Source organism: Trachurus trachurus, assembly GCF_905171665.1.
Source record: "Trachurus trachurus genome assembly, chromosome: 17".
NCBI classification, from domain to species: Eukaryota; Metazoa; Chordata; class Actinopteri; order Carangiformes; family Carangidae; genus Trachurus; species Trachurus trachurus.
The window spans coordinates 34467021-34483110 of record NC_139900.1 but is presented as its reverse complement, the minus strand read 5'-3'; the positions used below and the strand labels follow the sequence as shown (position 1 = coordinate 34483110).

Below are 16090 nucleotides of genomic sequence, written 5' to 3'. Positions count from 1 at the left end.
ATTGATCCAGTAAATTGGTTAAGAACAGTGAGGATTTGGTTCAGACAATGAATTTTAGTTATTAGCAATGAAGAAAAACTGTAATAAATACACAAGCATACAAGCAGGACACACAACAGCAGTTCTCTCTTCAACACAATGTCGTGAATAACTTCACATCATACGATACTGCATGTACATTTATATTCACCAGCCTCTTAGCAACACTTTTGTCTGTCAAGGAAGGGCGAAGTGATATCATACACAGTATAAAAAGAAACCTGCATTGCAGAATTTCTTGACACATTTGTACCATGCAATGCAATCATATTCATGGCCAGTACCACTTTTTACAGTTAGGAATCTTCTCCGGCCATCACCACCTGCATTCCACCAACATCACCACATGTGTCACATACATGTACATATGACATGTTTGTTGAATTCTTCAGGCCACTTCAGGCTCAGGTTTAAATATTGTCTAACCTAGACAGACTGATAATCAAAGAGGATCTTCCAGCTCCATCCTGGAGTAGAAATTGCATTGATTAAAAATATGAAACCTATTCATCACGATGACAACATACAGTATGTTGTTATTTATGTGCTTCTATCTGATGTGTCCTCTTGTTCTGGCACTGTCCCTCTTGTCATTCCTTGTTGCAGCTGTGATTGAAATGCCTTGGCATCGTACACCCAAACAGTGTCTATGCCCTCTCCAGCGGTATGTTCAGGGACCCAGGTAGGGAAGGGGAAGCGGCAGGCCACCACCTTGGCTGTACTTGGCAACTCCTTCGCCAGTTTCAGCTCCAACTGGTCCATCTGCAAATACAGAAAGAAAAAAACAAAATAACATAATTATTTATAATATAATTATAATATTTTAAAATAAAAATAATAATAAATTATGATAATTAAAATGGAATTTCTGCAGCACAAACAGAACAACTCACCATTTGTGGGACTCCAAAAATGACAACATTAGAATACTGAGCAAAACTGACCTGGGAAAAGAAAGAGAAACAATAGAATGACAGTGAGAAGACATAGACATGTTAAATGGTTACATTTTCTCACATCAAAGAAATAGCTGGTCTCTCTATCAAGACAATTTCCCAAAAGTTCACTGAGTCACAGCTGATTTCCAGAATATTATACTTAGCACTTAATCATAGTAATCAGGTATCACTGACCTTCCACAGGTCAGAGATGTGGAAGGAGGTGGAGCGGTGGACTCCTTCTCTCCAGGCCTTGTAACGAGAGTACCACACCAGCCAGGGGTTCAGCTCGAAGCCTGATGCTTGAAAGCCATGCTTGGCTGCTGCAATCACCTACCAGACCAAGGAGATACAAGTTATTAACATCAACATATCAACAGCAACTGTAGCAGCATTTTTTTTTTAGGTTTTCTGTCCAGTAAGTTTGAATTTGTTTTTTATTTTAGGAAAAAAGGTGTGATTTGTTATGGGAAAATAACAAAGCACAAGCTAGGAAACGTATGTTCAACTACTGTAGAGGTGAAATGAATAGAATGAACAGATAGCTACTTGTAATCTATGCTTGTAATATGTTTAAATAAAGGTGACAAGAACCTTAAGCATCGCTACCTTTTGTTAAACTTGGAAATATTGTTAATTCTGGCACAGCAGAGAGGTTAACAGAAGTTGACTAACAGTAAAAGAAGCAACAGTGGAGTAGAAGGGACTCGCTTACATGAGTCCATCGCATCCCAAACAGACTGAGACACACTACAAACCGAGGTGTGCAGTCGGCCTAAAACCAAGAGGCCACATCACCACCACCACTTGTTCAGCAGAGGTTGTGTTTGGGTGATTGATTTTTAAATTTATTATTATTATTTTGAACATGAAAAAAAATATATATATATAATAACACAACAGATAAACAATAACAACAAAATAATAATAAAAAAGGTCAACACATGTTCAGGAAGTGGGAAGAAGTCTAAGCTTATCTAGTCCCATCCATTCTCCCTGTACAATAACTTACATACTTCCCTGAATTTACTACTTTTAATAACTCAATTAGTAGCCTAATAGGCTATACTAGTATGCATATACAACTACAAGGATTTTAAGAGCTGTATGGGAAAGTTTTCCTTTCTTTACTCAGCAGCTGTCTTGTGGAATGGCCTTCCTTTAAACCTTAAAACTGTTACCTCCTCCTACTTTCTTTATAAGTCCTCAATAAAAAAATGGTTAGCCAATCGATAAATTAAATCAAAAGAGCAGTGTAGCACTAGATTATTGTATTGTTTGTTTGTATGTCTGTCAAATGTTTTGTTGTTTTTGTTTAGGACCTAATTCCCTTGTCTTATCTATTTCGTCTTGTTCTTTTTCTTCAATGTCTATGTGCCCTAGTGTCTTTCCATGTGTTGTGTGTTGTCTTCCTTGTTTTTAAATCCATGTTGTCTACCATCAAACAGGACCACAATGGAAATAAGCCTTTGGGCTTTATTGTGTTTTAATCCTTTTGAACACTTGTTTAACGTTGTTCAATAAAGTTTTCAATTCAATTCAATTCAAAGGAAAACGACAATATAAACAAACAGAAAAGGACACAGTCACAGCGAACACAAAAGGATGAAGGGCAGCATTATGTTGAACCCTCACTTACTATCCTGCCATCTCCGCTGCCTATGTCCACCAGGCTGCCCGCCGTGCTGCCCGCCCGGGCCCGGGCCCGCAGCACGGCGAGCACATTGTCCACCTGGGCCGTGGTGGCTGGAACAAACGGGAGGCAGACCTTCCTCAGCGCGGGGGCAACAAACGGAGCGGCCCCCGCGTACAGGGCGACCAGAGACCCCCCCACCAGCCCGGTGACGACCAGCCCGAGCCGGCTTCTGCTGCTCCGGGTCCGGGTCTCCTGGGTCTGGGTCTCCTGGGCACCGCTCTGTGCTGCTGAGTCCAGGAAAAGCTCGTGCTGCGACATGACGCTTGGTTGTTTTTTTTAATGTTTTTATTCTGTCAAACTATTGGAACAAACCACACCTCCCCATTATGTTGTGTTAAAAAGCGTCTAAGAAAAGGTAAACAAGTAAAAAGAAGAAAAGTCCTGTTGCCCTAGTACCCGTGGTTGTTCTGACAGATGACCTGTGCACCACCGCTTCGGGCCCGAGTGGATGACAGAAACTAGCTGAGAATGGTTCCGCCCTCGTCCTCCCTCCTCGGTGAGTTGATGGTACAAATAAATATAAACCTTAAAAATAAATGCACACACGTAGGCATTAAATGGCATGCAGGGTAATGGAAAAGGGAAAAATATTTAATGAAATAAATAGAGGTAAAACCAGCCAGAAAATAAACAGAAATGAATCAGCCAGAAAAAAAACGGATTAAGATAAATCGAAACAAGCAAAACAAATAATTAAATAATGCAGTCATTTACTCCCAGAGCCACATAGAACTTTTTTTTTTGATTCCTTAAAAGTTATCTTTCTTCCTTTTCTTTTTCTTTGTGTGCTGACGCTGACCAGCATTTTCCCATTATCTTCTGTCTTTAGTCTGGCTCAGTGTTTCCCTAATAAAGTCTGGACCGATTTTTTTAATGAATAATAAATGTTAAAAGCACATCCATACAGCAAACACTGCAACCTGTCACTCATTCACAAAATAATATGATATGATCATGAAAATCTGAAACTCAAGCTACACAAGGAACAGAAGAGGAAAACTGTGATGTAGCAGGAAGGGTGGGAAATATATCAGTGTGTAAATCCTTCTTTGATCCATTCCTGTGAAATGTCAGGGTTTACTTCACATCATCATTGCACTAAATTCTTTGGCTAAAGGGTATTTCTATTACAATTATATGCAATGTAATAATTGAATTTAGTGTGAAATAGATGTGACCAAGAAACACAAACAAAAGCTGTGACGACCAGCATATATTTGAATAAATTAAATTAAATCAAATTTTAAAAAGGCATTTAAAATCCAGGTTTTAACCTCCACATAAAGAATTAAGGTGATTATCTCTGCCACTGTTTTGTTAATTCACCATTATCCCTCTTAAGAAGAGTGCAGTTCTTCATTATTATCATCTTCTTAATTCCATGTTGCCTTACATTAAAAGTCATTAGACAGTGTACGGTGGACCGTGTGATCCAGTCCTGTCATGCCGTGGTGGATCTGATGGTGGTGCATGTGGTGCTGGCTGGTGGTGGGACCATCATCCATCATCAAGTCATCCTCCTCCTCCTCCTGCCTGTACCTCTCTGCCCCATCCTGAGAGTAGCTGTGCTTCATCACCAGGATGCTGCGTCGCCCCGTCGGGGTGGTGGTGTGGTGCGAGAGACGCGGCGACTGCTGGTTCACCGGGGGCAACGGAGGCGCGAGAGCACCGCCGTCACTGACGGTGTTGGGTTCCCTCATGCTCAGGTTGCTGCGGCTGCCGTGCACGCTCCCCTGCTGAGACCCACAGTGGTGGTCGCGGATGCATCTGCTTGAAGAACGGCGGAGCTTGTGGAACTTCTCAAAGTCCTCGGCCAGGGCGGCGTCGGTCAGGTCACCGGAGGGGGTGCGACGCAGAGTGCAGAGCTCATAATGAGGCGGCTCGAAACCAGGGTGGAGGAGCGCAGGGTCGAAGTCATCTCTGAGGATAAGAAGAGGAACAGTTAATGTTGAGGAAAGCACATCAAGAAGCTAAAGACAGGAGACCTTTTCTAAAATCCCACATTAAAGCAGAAGTAAGTGATATATTTGTGTTAATATAAGTCTTAAATAGTTGTATCTTCCGACGGCAATCACTTACATAGAGTGTTTGGTCTGAAACACGGGTCTGTCAGTCCCTCTGCTCTGCTCTGAGCCCAGGAGAAAACTTTTCTCGTATCCTACAACCTTTATCCAATGAGGAGAGAGAACGGCATGCAGGGCTGTGTGTGCAGCCAAGGGATGCGCCTGAATGTGGTGACGTAGGGACGAGGACTGTTATGGTGCGTTCAAGGCAACCCGTAACTCGTGTTTTTCTGACCTGTGAAGTCGTACCAGTTCGATCTGGTACGAGTTCACCGGTCGGAAGTTACGAGTGGCCGTTATAGTGACTTTCACAGGTAAAACAGGTCGGAGAAACACGAGTGGGTTGCCTGGAACGCTACAAAGTCGTAAGTTGTGACTTGAAGCTGTAATTTACGGTTTCAAAAGCCTGCCTGGAACGCAGCATTAGCCAAAACGACCGGATCGCTTACTTCTGCTTTAAATATGAATGTATGTAACTCTGCACTGACACAATGTATTTACAGGACATGTCTACAATGACCACAAAACATTCCCATTAAGTGTGTCCTGTGCTTTTTTATTGATGCCCACTTTGAGCCTACAACATGTGATTAGTGTTGAAATTCAAGAGTGATTGACTATTTATTTTATATCAGTTTATTTTTTAAATCCTAGAAAAATCATGTTGTCACTCCCCTTTGACATTTTCCTGACACTGTTAACCTGCTATGTGGGGAAAAGATCTTATAAAATTAATTTGGTGGAGCAACTAAATGAACAGATGGTTTAATCTACCCAAAGACAATTTAATTTAGTTAGACTAAATAATCATGTGAGAGAGGCTAAGACACTAAGAAGAGTTAATGCAGCTTTAAATAAGGGAGAGTGTTTGTAATTCCCATTCTCATCTTCAGTACCTCACAGTAAATATTGAACAACCTTATTATTTCCTCCACACTTGCAAAAAAATCACAATATATCCTTAATCAGAACAGATTCTTCTGTAGCTTGTAATCATTTTCTAATTAACTGTCCCTCTATGTATTGTGGTTGGATATGGCCTCACAGCCTCTGTAGCTTTTCCCCTCACATATGTAACCTTGCTGTTGTGATTTCATTCCTATCTATCTCAACTCTATGAATAAGAAATGCCCTGTTTGTTCTGTAGCTGCAGGTGGCTGACATGTTGGGACTTGGAGCCTCTTTGGGGATTTTACAGTGAGAATTACATTTCAGGCTCCATGTTAAAGCTCTTACCTGCGGATGATGTATTTCTTGCGAGGCTGTTTGATCTGGATGATGACAGAGATGATGAGCAAGATGACGACCAGGCCACAGGTTACTCCAATGATAGTGAGGTTAGTGTTGTCCAGTGTGTCCAGGATGCTGGCTTTCCTCTTCTCTAGTCGGGGAAAAAGACGGGGAAAAAAAGATTGAAGGTTCAGCCACCGCTGTGCTTTGCAAAAACATTATGTATTTGGAAGTGAGCTCCTCAGCCTGGGTGCTGGTACCTTTGCAGTGATTTTCATCCCAGGGGTAAACACAGTTCTGGATGCCATTGCAGACCAGGGTCTGGTTGATGCACATGTTGCTATGACAGAAGAAAGTATCATTTTCACATGGAGCTGTAAAACAAAAGGAAAGAACCATTAAATGTTGTACTATGAAGTTACCGAAAGTGAAACCAAACAACAAACAATTGATTTCTTGGTCACTTCAAAGCAAAAAGCAGACACACAGCAACATCAGCACTAATTTGCGGTCATGCTTTGACCAACTGACATATTAATACAACTACTGAGTTTATGTGCTGGTTGCTAACTTTTGAGAGTAGCAGTTTGAAGTTATGGGCTATTAGCAAAACAATTACTTAGAGGTGATAGGCCAGGGTTGGAGAGTCAGGGCTTAATTCTGCAAGGGTTTGTCACTATGTCACTCCATTTGACATGAACCATTGTTTTACACTCATCGTCATCAGAACATTTTAGCTGTTATATTTATTGACTGAAATTAAAGCAGAAGTAAGCGGAATATTTGTGTTAATCTAAGTCTTAAATAGTTATATCTTCCGACAGCAATCACTTCTATAGAGTGTTTGGTCTGAAACACGGGTCTGTCAGTCACTCTGCTCTGCTCTGAGCCCAGGAGAAAACTTTCCTTGTATCCTACAACCTTTATCCAATGAGGAGAGAGAACGGCATAAAGGGGCAGTCCTCTCTGTGTGTGCAGCCAAGGGATGCGCGTGAATGTGGTGACGTAGGGACGAGGACCAATAGATCCATGACGAGGGCGGGGACTGCTAACTCCATCGGCTGACGGAAAGTTAGCCAAAACGACCGGATCACTGACTTCTGCTTTAAATTAATTCATTTCAGTGTCAGTTCAGTGTGCTTTCAGTCATTTTGGTCCTACTCTTTGGAATTCCCTACCACATGAACTCAGGTCTGCTACAACAGTATCTTTTTAAAGCAGACTAAAAACATTTCTTTTCTCACAAGCTTTTAGTTTTTAATTATTTTTAATTTGCAACATTACCTTCTTTTTGTCTTTTTGTGCTTTTATATGTATTTTACGTGTATTGCTTATGTAATGTGCTTTGTTTTGTTTTTGTGAAGCACATTGAGTTTGTCGTATGAAATGTGCTATATAAATAAAATTGAATTGAATTGAATTGAAATTATGATTTCAGTGATTTCAGCTTTGACACCAACGGTTTTTTTTATTTCAGATAATATGAAGCAGGTTTGACCTGATAAATATCGTTATCCCTTAACCCAGAGCTGTTACCAATCATCTGTCATTTGCTTTGATTCAAGAGTTGATATTTTAAGGTGATCACTGGCCACTGTATCAAAAGACATGCCAACTGAAAATCATATTAGTTTATTTGGATTATCTTCTTTTCAAGATGGTAACACTTTTATGTTTATGTATAGCCATAAATAAGACAGAGATAACTGTGACTTTCACCTGTCACTGGTAGTTACGGTACACCTGCTGATGAGAGCTTGCTGCGACTCGGATGAATGCAACACTTCACTCACGTGCGTGGAAGGTTGTGAAGAGGATCTTGAACCTGCTCTTCCTGCTGCCCTCGTCCGCCCACAGCCGCACCACGCCCACAGAAGACACTAGCATGACATCGTTGGCAACCGTGGAGCAGAACTTATTCTTCAGATGCTCCACCGAACTGCTGCCGTCATAGATGGCAACAAAGTTACGCTTGCACTCATTTGAGTTGTGCATCTCATACTCCAGAAAACGCATGTAGATCTGTGGGGGAGTGGAATCAAGTTTAGCTGCAGCAAATCAGGCAGAGCGTTGCATTCACACATCCAGCTCCCTGATCATCAGTGGTGTTAACAAATGCAACAATTATCCAGGTTAAAATGACCATGATGACTGATGCAAACACTCAAGTATTTTGGCATTGCCTATTTGTAGGCCACAGTGAAATACATACAAACTTGCAGCAGCTGCACAGCTTATAATGTCTTCTTTAGCTATGAAACTATCGCATTTTTGAGTAGAAAGTTGTAAAAATGTTGGTACACAGCATTTGATCCAAAGCATTCACCCACTGGACTCAAGAATCAGTGAAACCTCTTATTGTTTTCTTTGTTTTAAAGGGATGCAGATGCAGAGACTGCTTGCTGAAAAAATGCCCCTGACGGGAACGTGCATCAGTGGTTTTGCATGAATTTACCTCTAAAACAACTCTGTCTCGTAACGTTCCGTTATTATCTCATAGCGTGGTGAATGTGCAGGTCACAACTTGTCCACCAGAGCGTTTTGGAGTTGTTGGATTGTGTATTTGATGAGTTTGATGAGGGAAACCAAGAAATCCCATGAGCCTCCGTAGCGTAGCTCTGAGCACCTCACGGCTCTGCTCCGCCGTTCTAAAAATAGCTTGCAACGACAATTAAAGGTAACAAACCTACTGCTATGACTACAGGGATTATGGCAATGGGCCAATTTGCCAAAATGTCGAACTATCCCTTTAAGGTTGCTCTGTGAAATTGTCAGGAGAAGCACCCAACGGCGTGTAATCATTTGGGTAAATTCTTTGACAACATGTTTGTAACTTGGATGTCATCGTCCAACAAAGCAACATTTTATGAACAAATAGGAGTATGTTAAGCAACACCACCACCACACCATAAAAACAAAAACTGTTGCATCCAGACCTTAGCTCGTGGAGGAGCCTTGATGTACCACCTGCAGTCCACAGCGTCAGTCTGCTGCGCCTGGCTCTCCCTGGCTATCTGTGCCGATTCTACGAAGCCCTCGGGACCACTCAGCTCAAATTCACAATCTGTGGAGAAGATTTCTCTGTTAAAGGTTACCGTAGTTTTGACACTGTAACGTGTCACTGAATGTGATCCTGTAAAGAGCCTTGGCAATATTATCTCTTCAGCAAAAATTAGGTCTGGGGCGGTGCGTGGCGCAGTGGTTAAGACGGCCGCCCTATGTAGAGGCTATAGTCCTCAACGCAGGCGTCCCCGGTTCGAATCCCGCGTCGGGCAGACCTTTCCTGCATGTCATTCCCCCTCTCTCTGCCTCCCCCTTTCCTGTCTATCTCTACTGTCATCACTATCAAATAAAGGCAAAAAAAAAGCCAAAAAAAACACATGAAAATGCTTAAGGAAATCATACTACCTAAAAAACTGGATGAATTGTATGTACATAAAAGCACATACATATAATAATAATAATAATAATAATAATAATAATAATAATAATAATAATAATAATAATGTACATAAAAGCACAAACATATGTGCTGATATCAACGTAAGTACGATACTCACATGGCAGAGCTGCCAGTTCCCCAAGATCTTTGAACTCTGGGTCTAAAAGCAGAACATAATATTGCTTAACATAAATGTATCGATATGACATAATTTCAACAATAAGAGGTCATGTTTTTAATAAAACAATTTGTTTTCTACATAATGTATTGAAAGACAGCAAAGATAACCCATGCCACAAAACAGATATTTAAAAAAATATGTCAAAATTGGTTAGAAAGTATTTGTACTAGTTGGCGTAAATGTTGATTACATACATTTTCTACCATTTATCTGGTTCTAGGTATACCAACATTATATATCTGTTATGTTTAACACATATAGAACTACATAGTATAGTATAGAAAATGTGTCCAGAATGTGTTGTTCTCTATGTACACAGTACACGTGTAAATACAGTTTTAGCCCATTTTCACAGACTGAAGACACAAAACAAAATTGTGGAGAAAAGAGGTCGAGATAAAAACTAAATCTCTGACCTCAGATTTCTGTGAGTGCAAGAGAAAATTAATCACACAATAAAAATAACAATATTTAAAGACATATTGCAAGACAAAATAACACAGACACAGCTGGCCAAGCCTTATAATCTATGCACATTCCCTGGGCCCTCATTCAAACTCCCCTGAAACCCTGATGCCCTTCATCAAAACACACACACACACACACACACACACACACACACACACACACACACACACACACACACTTGGACTCAGAAAATTTAAGAGATATTGTGTTCTAAACCTTTGTGCTGATGATTCTACTTGCTAGGTGGATTATGAATCCAGATATACCGGCTTAGTTCAGGGAAGATTAGACTCCACGGGCAATGACAACCTAGTGATAAAAACGTCACATGTCAATGTTTTGTTTGTTTTTTTCTAAATTATTTGTGAAGCTCTACGGTTGGTATGTTATGAAGGAAGAAGCCGCACTTCAGTGGGAATAATGGAATATCAAAAGCAGTATATAAAAAAAGAAACAATGTTTTTATAGATCAGCAGGTGTGATGTAAGAGGAGCAGGTGATGGACTCAACCAAGGCTCAAATCAAATCAACAAGGACTTAATCCTCACATTTCTACTTCAGGCTCGGACAGATTATTCACATTCATCCTTTGTGTGTGAATGCAAGTATGTAAATAAGGTGCGCTGAAAACACAGTAACATTTCATGAAATAAAAGATCTGTATGAAACAAGACAAACACCTTCTGCCTTACAGCAATCTAAAAAACTTGGGTGAGTCGGATGGACAAACAGTCCATGTAGTCTAGCAGCAGTCCTTTGAGGAATGCAAATACAAAACAGAAATATGACATGCAAAGAAAAAAAGAAAGAAAGAAAGATGGCAGGGTGGATGGTGGACAGAGGGATGCAGATTAATCTTTGGCCCTCTTCTGTGTAGGTGGCCTATAAAATCTGCTGTTAATAAAGCCTCTGCCTTGGAGTCCCTTAAGCTGCTACTGCAGCTCAGCGTTGACAAGCTGAATTCCCCTGAAGACAAGCTTTCATTAACTCTTGTGTGTTAGAGGAAACAAGCGCTTGTGTGTGTGTGTGTGTGTGTGTGTGTGTGTGTGTGTGTGTGTGTGTGTGTGTGTGTGTGTGTGTGTGTGTGTGTGTGTGTGTGTGTGTGTGTGTGTGTTGGAGGCAATGCTCCCCTCCTCTTCCCTTGTCAGCTGCAGCTGGTGTGCCTGCACTACAAATGGAAATTAGGGAACATCCCCAGCAGCATGCAACCACACCATTATTAAAGTTGCAACATGCAACTACATGACATCACATGCAGAGTTAAATAGTACACACTATACAACGTCCTGCACCTTTATACCAATTAGGGATTGTAGGGTTCTTCTGCAGTATTGATCTTATCCAAGTGTATATTATATTGTGGCACTGGAAACACAAGTGTCCACTGTAAGCGCAAAAATGTGTTAACGTGTGTTTTTATTGCCTGCAGTGATTGCATGGTGTGTGTATTTGTGGTGGTAATACATGGTCATCCAGACACCTGTCAGCACAGTACTGTCACAAAGTGTGTATTTGAGATGAGAATAAAGGCAAAGTTGGCTGTGAACGGCAACATGTTGATGGGCATCATGGGTGGTGCAATCCGATGGCAACATGGTCTCTGGCTGACCAGATCAATGAGGCACAGAGGGTTAAAAAGAAAGAGTGGGTGTGCAAAAACATGTGGCTGGTTTCATATGTAGCAGCCCACAATGTCAAACTCACAACAGGGTAGTGGATTAGAAGAGAGTGCCAAGGAAAGGAGTTGAAGGCTTAGAGACATAGTAATACTCCAAACCCCCCCCCCACCACCACCCAGCCAGACAGCGCAGCAGCTGGGATGAGAATAACAACATATAGCCGGACTACAAAATTACACAACAAGCGAGACTTAAACATGTGAGACCACTGATTTCTTACAACTGTGTCAACCAATTACCTTGGAATCCTTATTTATCCAAGGAGCTGGACTACATGTAACTACAGCTACAAATCATTCTACACAAAGGCCTGAACACAGTGGCGGGTTAATTATGTAGTATAGAAGAAATGCAGTTCAATTGCTAAGAGCATCATAATGTTTGAACCGAAACTGGTTTAGGCAGGTCTTGATTCAACTGCATGGTAAATTATAAGGATGTTGTTAAAGGGATAGTTCAGCATTTTGGCAAATTGGCCCATAGCCATAATCCCTATTAGGTTTGTTGCCTTTAATTGTTGATGCAAGCTATTTTTAGAACAGCGGAGCAGAGCCGCAAGCTGCTCAGAGCTACACTATGGAGGGTAATGGGATTTCTTGGTTTCCCTCTTTAAACTCATCAAATACACAATCCAACAACTTCAAAACACTCTGGTGGACAAGTTGTGACGTGCACATTCACCACGCTAGGAGATAATAACGGAACATACATACAGAGCGTTGTGGAGTTGTTGGATTGTGTATTTGATGAGTTTGATGAGGGAAACCAAGAAATTCCTTTAGCCTCCATAGCGTAGCTCTGAGCAGCTCGCCGCTCTGCTCCGCCGTTCTAAAAACAGCTTGCACCGACAATTAAAGGTAACAAACCTACTCCTAAAACTATAGGGATTATGGCGATGGGCCAATTTGCCAAAATGTTGAACTATCCCTTACACTTTAAGATGCTTCATTAAATAAATTTAATAAAACAGTCCAAACTGCGTGCAGTTTATTTCACCAAACTATTAGGACATTTCCATTAGCCACGTCTAAACCAAGTTGTGATAACAGCAGCATCACAACAAGGCACTGCCATGTCCACTGCTGGGGTCCTATGGGTTGCAGGGCAGAGTATGATTTTTTATGACATCTGCTCCCCTCAGCTGTGTCCTCACCACTTTATCTGTCCTGGGGACTAGAGACAACGCTGTTTGAAAAGTCTCTCTTTGTCAGGTCTCACTAGTTCTGTTATGTCTGGCAGAACCTCTGTTGTTTGGAGTTAAGTTTCACCTTCACATAACCGTTACCATTTTTTGCTGTTTTACATTGAAAACCTTTCACTGGCCAACCTGCAAGATGCTTTTACTGTGAGTTAACAGAGCTTAATTCTGTAACATGTATTTAGTCAGTATCCACTTTAAACGCTGCAGGAGGGAAGTTGTATAAACACTAATGTGAAAGGATAAGGCAGAACTACAACTACAATTTCTACGTCATCACCCAGACAACTGTCGGAGGGGAGCGGCCAACTCCATCAGTAACAAAATGAGATTGACTGACCACACACTACTGTGGACCCAACGATGTACAACGTCCAGTGTGAGTTTGCTGTAAGCTGGATTGATGCAGGCCAAGCAATCAGGCCACTATCAATAGCCTCACTTTGAACAGGCACAGGACGAACCTGTCACTTCACTTGCTAGTCACTAACTCTGATTTCTGTTTGGTGCTCGACACAAAGTTGAGCCTGACGTTGTGCACCCAAAACCACAACAGATGAAAAAACACTCCCTATAATCAAGAACTGGAGAGTTGGGTGATCATTTGCTGGAAGTTGGCAAGTCACTTCTGATATTATATGTGTCATCTAATATAAAACTATTAGTGCAGCCTTAAAGGGATAGTTCAACATTTTGGCAAATTTTGGCAAAAACAACTCTGTCTGGTAACGTCCCTTTATTATCTCATAGCGTGGTGAATGTGCAGGTCACAACTTGTCCACCAGAGTGTTTTGGAGTTGTTGGATTGTGTATTTGATGAGTTTGATGAGGGAAACCAAGAAATCCCATGAGCCTCTGTAGCGTAGCTCTGACCAGCTTGCAGCTCTGCTCCGCCGTTCTAAAAATAGCTTGCACAGGCAAATAAAGGTAACGAACCTATGACTGTAACGATTAAAGGCAATGGGCCAATTTGCCAAAATGTTGAACTCTCTCCTCTCTAGATGGTCTGGCCGTAACTTCCGTCACTCACCTTGTGTGAAGTTGTACCGAGCGGAGAAACCAATGGCCTCCAGTTCTCCATCAGCCACAAACTTGATGTACAGGTACCTCCCGCTGGAGCGGACATAGGACGGACTTTCCTGCCCACAGTAGCGGCCAATGATGGGTGAGAAACCAAAGGGCCCATCGCGGACCTCGATGTGGTCAAACTTGCACTCCCAGGACGGCTCAATTGAGTACTTCTCATCGAAAAACAGGTCGATGCACTGTCGAGGAGAGGCTGACAGAGGAAAACAGGTGAGAAAAAACAGCAGAGTGAGTCAGAGGCTGAGAGAGAAAAAGATGGAAGGCTTACCCTCTATAATGTAGACACATTCCCTCTCAGGTGGGTATTTCTCAGGGTAGTTGGGTGAGGTGAAATACCCTCCGTCAGGCTCCTTCACCCAGGCCCCGCACTTCCCAGCTGGGGTCACACCGGAGTTGTTCTTCACTGGGAAACAGACAGAAAGTGAATGGACAGGCAGGCAGGTGTTAGTAAAGAGGACTGGCTGTTAACCTCAGGTGAGTGATCATTAGACGGTTGTCAACACGCTGATCTATCAGTCTAATCTGGTTGTCTGGTATGGGACATTTGGCCTGTGTGAGAGGATCAGTTCTCATTTATTATATCACTGAATAATAGTACTTTGGATTAGACATGATCTAGTCATCTTTTCAGAAAATTACATTATGATGATATTACGAATCACAGTTGTCATGGGAATGATGCTTTCTGTACTTCACCTTTACTGAGACAAATATATAGAAGAGATTATTATGATTATTATGATTTGTGTTAATGTAGGAAAATCTGTAGCACCACTTTATCTGTCTTGACATATTTATGTTTCACTTTTTTCACAGTGATTTATCCACTGACCTCTGACAATCCAACTCTCATCAGATTACCCACGATTCAGGTGGATGTTTATACGACACTTGACTCAATTCCCTCAAGGCATTACAGGGATATCACATTCACAAGACAAAAATCACATTGAGTGAGGCCACTGTATCCTTGACCCTTTTGATCTTTGACCCCAAAATATAACCACCCTTGAGTCCAAGAGAATGTCTATGTTTTTTTTGTATAACCTTTATTTATACGTACATGTAAAATCTCATTGAGGGTCTCATTTACCAGTGTCTCATTTACAAGAGAGATCTATGTGAGCTATAAAGAAATTCCATCAATGTCTTACATACGTGTGCTTATGTGTTACATACTGTTAGACGAAGTATCCACTCTAAAGCCTGTGAATATATTATCTAATGTCCAAAAGTCTGAGACTAATTTCCCAGAATGCTAAGAAAGAGATATTTACACATACTACATAAGAAAAACCTATAAGCATATTAGATTTTTAAATGTATGCTGTTTGAATAAACATACATATACAAATATATGGTTAACTTGTATGCTTTATCTTTAAATTAATGTCATCATATGTTTCATAAACTGTGTAATACAATTTCCTGAGCTACTTGTACTTGTGTCCTTACAGACAGCATCTCACATGTTCATACTAGTGTATGGGATGACAGTGTGATACCTTGAGCTTTTTTTTTGGTAGTTGTAGCACCAGACAGCTGAGGTGAGATGAGGCTGGCTGCTAAAGCTAAAGAGAAGGGAAGAGGAGAGGAGAGGAGAGGAGAGAAGTTTATATTAAAAAGTGAGTCAAAGATATGGGTATTGAAGATAAGTGCATCTTTAACACGGGCTGTGGTTCATGTCCACGAGTGATGAACAGTAGCTACGTTATGAAACATGATGAACAGTAGTAAACTTACCGAAGGGCAGCAGAAGTTTGCGCACCATGTCGGTTTCCTGAGGATGAGCAGCTCTGTCTCCATCAAACTGTCTCGTCCATCAGTTTGTGTCCCGTGTGAGGGGAGAGGTTTTCTTCTTCCTTACTAAAAGCGCCAAATCCGAGAGCTAAGAGTTGGACATGTCCGTCCCTCTGTCCCCTCTCCGTCCCTCTGTGTGCCCCGCAGCTCAGAGGATTACTTGACTTCCCGTCCGCCACAAACCTCCACAGTTTCTGCTCCACCTTTAGTCTGCAGCCATTAATCCTCTCGCAAGATACATACGGTCATTGACAAAGCTGCGCCCGCTGC

General features: G+C 41.5%; 2 protein-coding genes across 2 annotated transcripts; both read right to left on the bottom strand.

The window, feature by feature from the left end:
* Positions 1 to 9: 9 nt before the first annotated feature.
* LOC311000335 (ATP synthase subunit C lysine N-methyltransferase-like) lies at positions 10 to 3091 on the bottom strand. The gene is made up of 4 exons (XM_083991016.1): positions 2617 to 3091; positions 1173 to 1310; positions 933 to 983; positions 10 to 801 (listed from the first exon to the last, which is right to left on the bottom strand). Exons 1-4 carry the CDS (start codon positions 2929 to 2931, stop codon positions 580 to 582), a joined length of 726 nt encoding a protein of 241 aa, XP_083847142.1. The 5' UTR covers positions 2932 to 3091; the 3' UTR covers positions 10 to 579.
* Positions 3092 to 4067: 976 nt separating this feature from the next.
* On the bottom strand, positions 4068 to 15791 carry LOC311000643 (neuropilin and tolloid-like protein 1; the record flags this gene model as incomplete). The annotated part of the gene is made up of 10 exons (XM_083991383.1): positions 4068 to 4593; positions 5973 to 6117; positions 6227 to 6340; positions 7760 to 7988; positions 8903 to 9030; positions 9527 to 9568; positions 13965 to 14213; positions 14289 to 14423; positions 15526 to 15591; positions 15764 to 15791. The coding sequence occupies 10 exons, from the start codon at positions 15789 to 15791 to the stop codon at positions 4068 to 4070; spliced, it is 1662 nt and encodes a 553-aa protein (XP_083847509.1).
* Between the last annotated feature and the right edge of the window lie 299 nt (positions 15792 to 16090).

Coding starts and splice junctions, on each gene's coding strand:
- LOC311000335 (XM_083991016.1), bottom strand. CDS start 2,931: ATGTCGCAGCACGAGCTTTTCCTGGACTCAGCAGCACAGAGCGGTGCC. Junction 984..1,172: donor ACATCTCTGACCTGTGGAAG/GTCAGTGATACC, acceptor TTCTTTTCCCAG/GTCAGTTTTGCTCAGTATTC. Junction 802..932: donor TTTTTGGAGTCCCACAAATG/GTGAGTTGTTCT, acceptor CTGTATTTGCAG/ATGGACCAGTTGGAGCTGAA.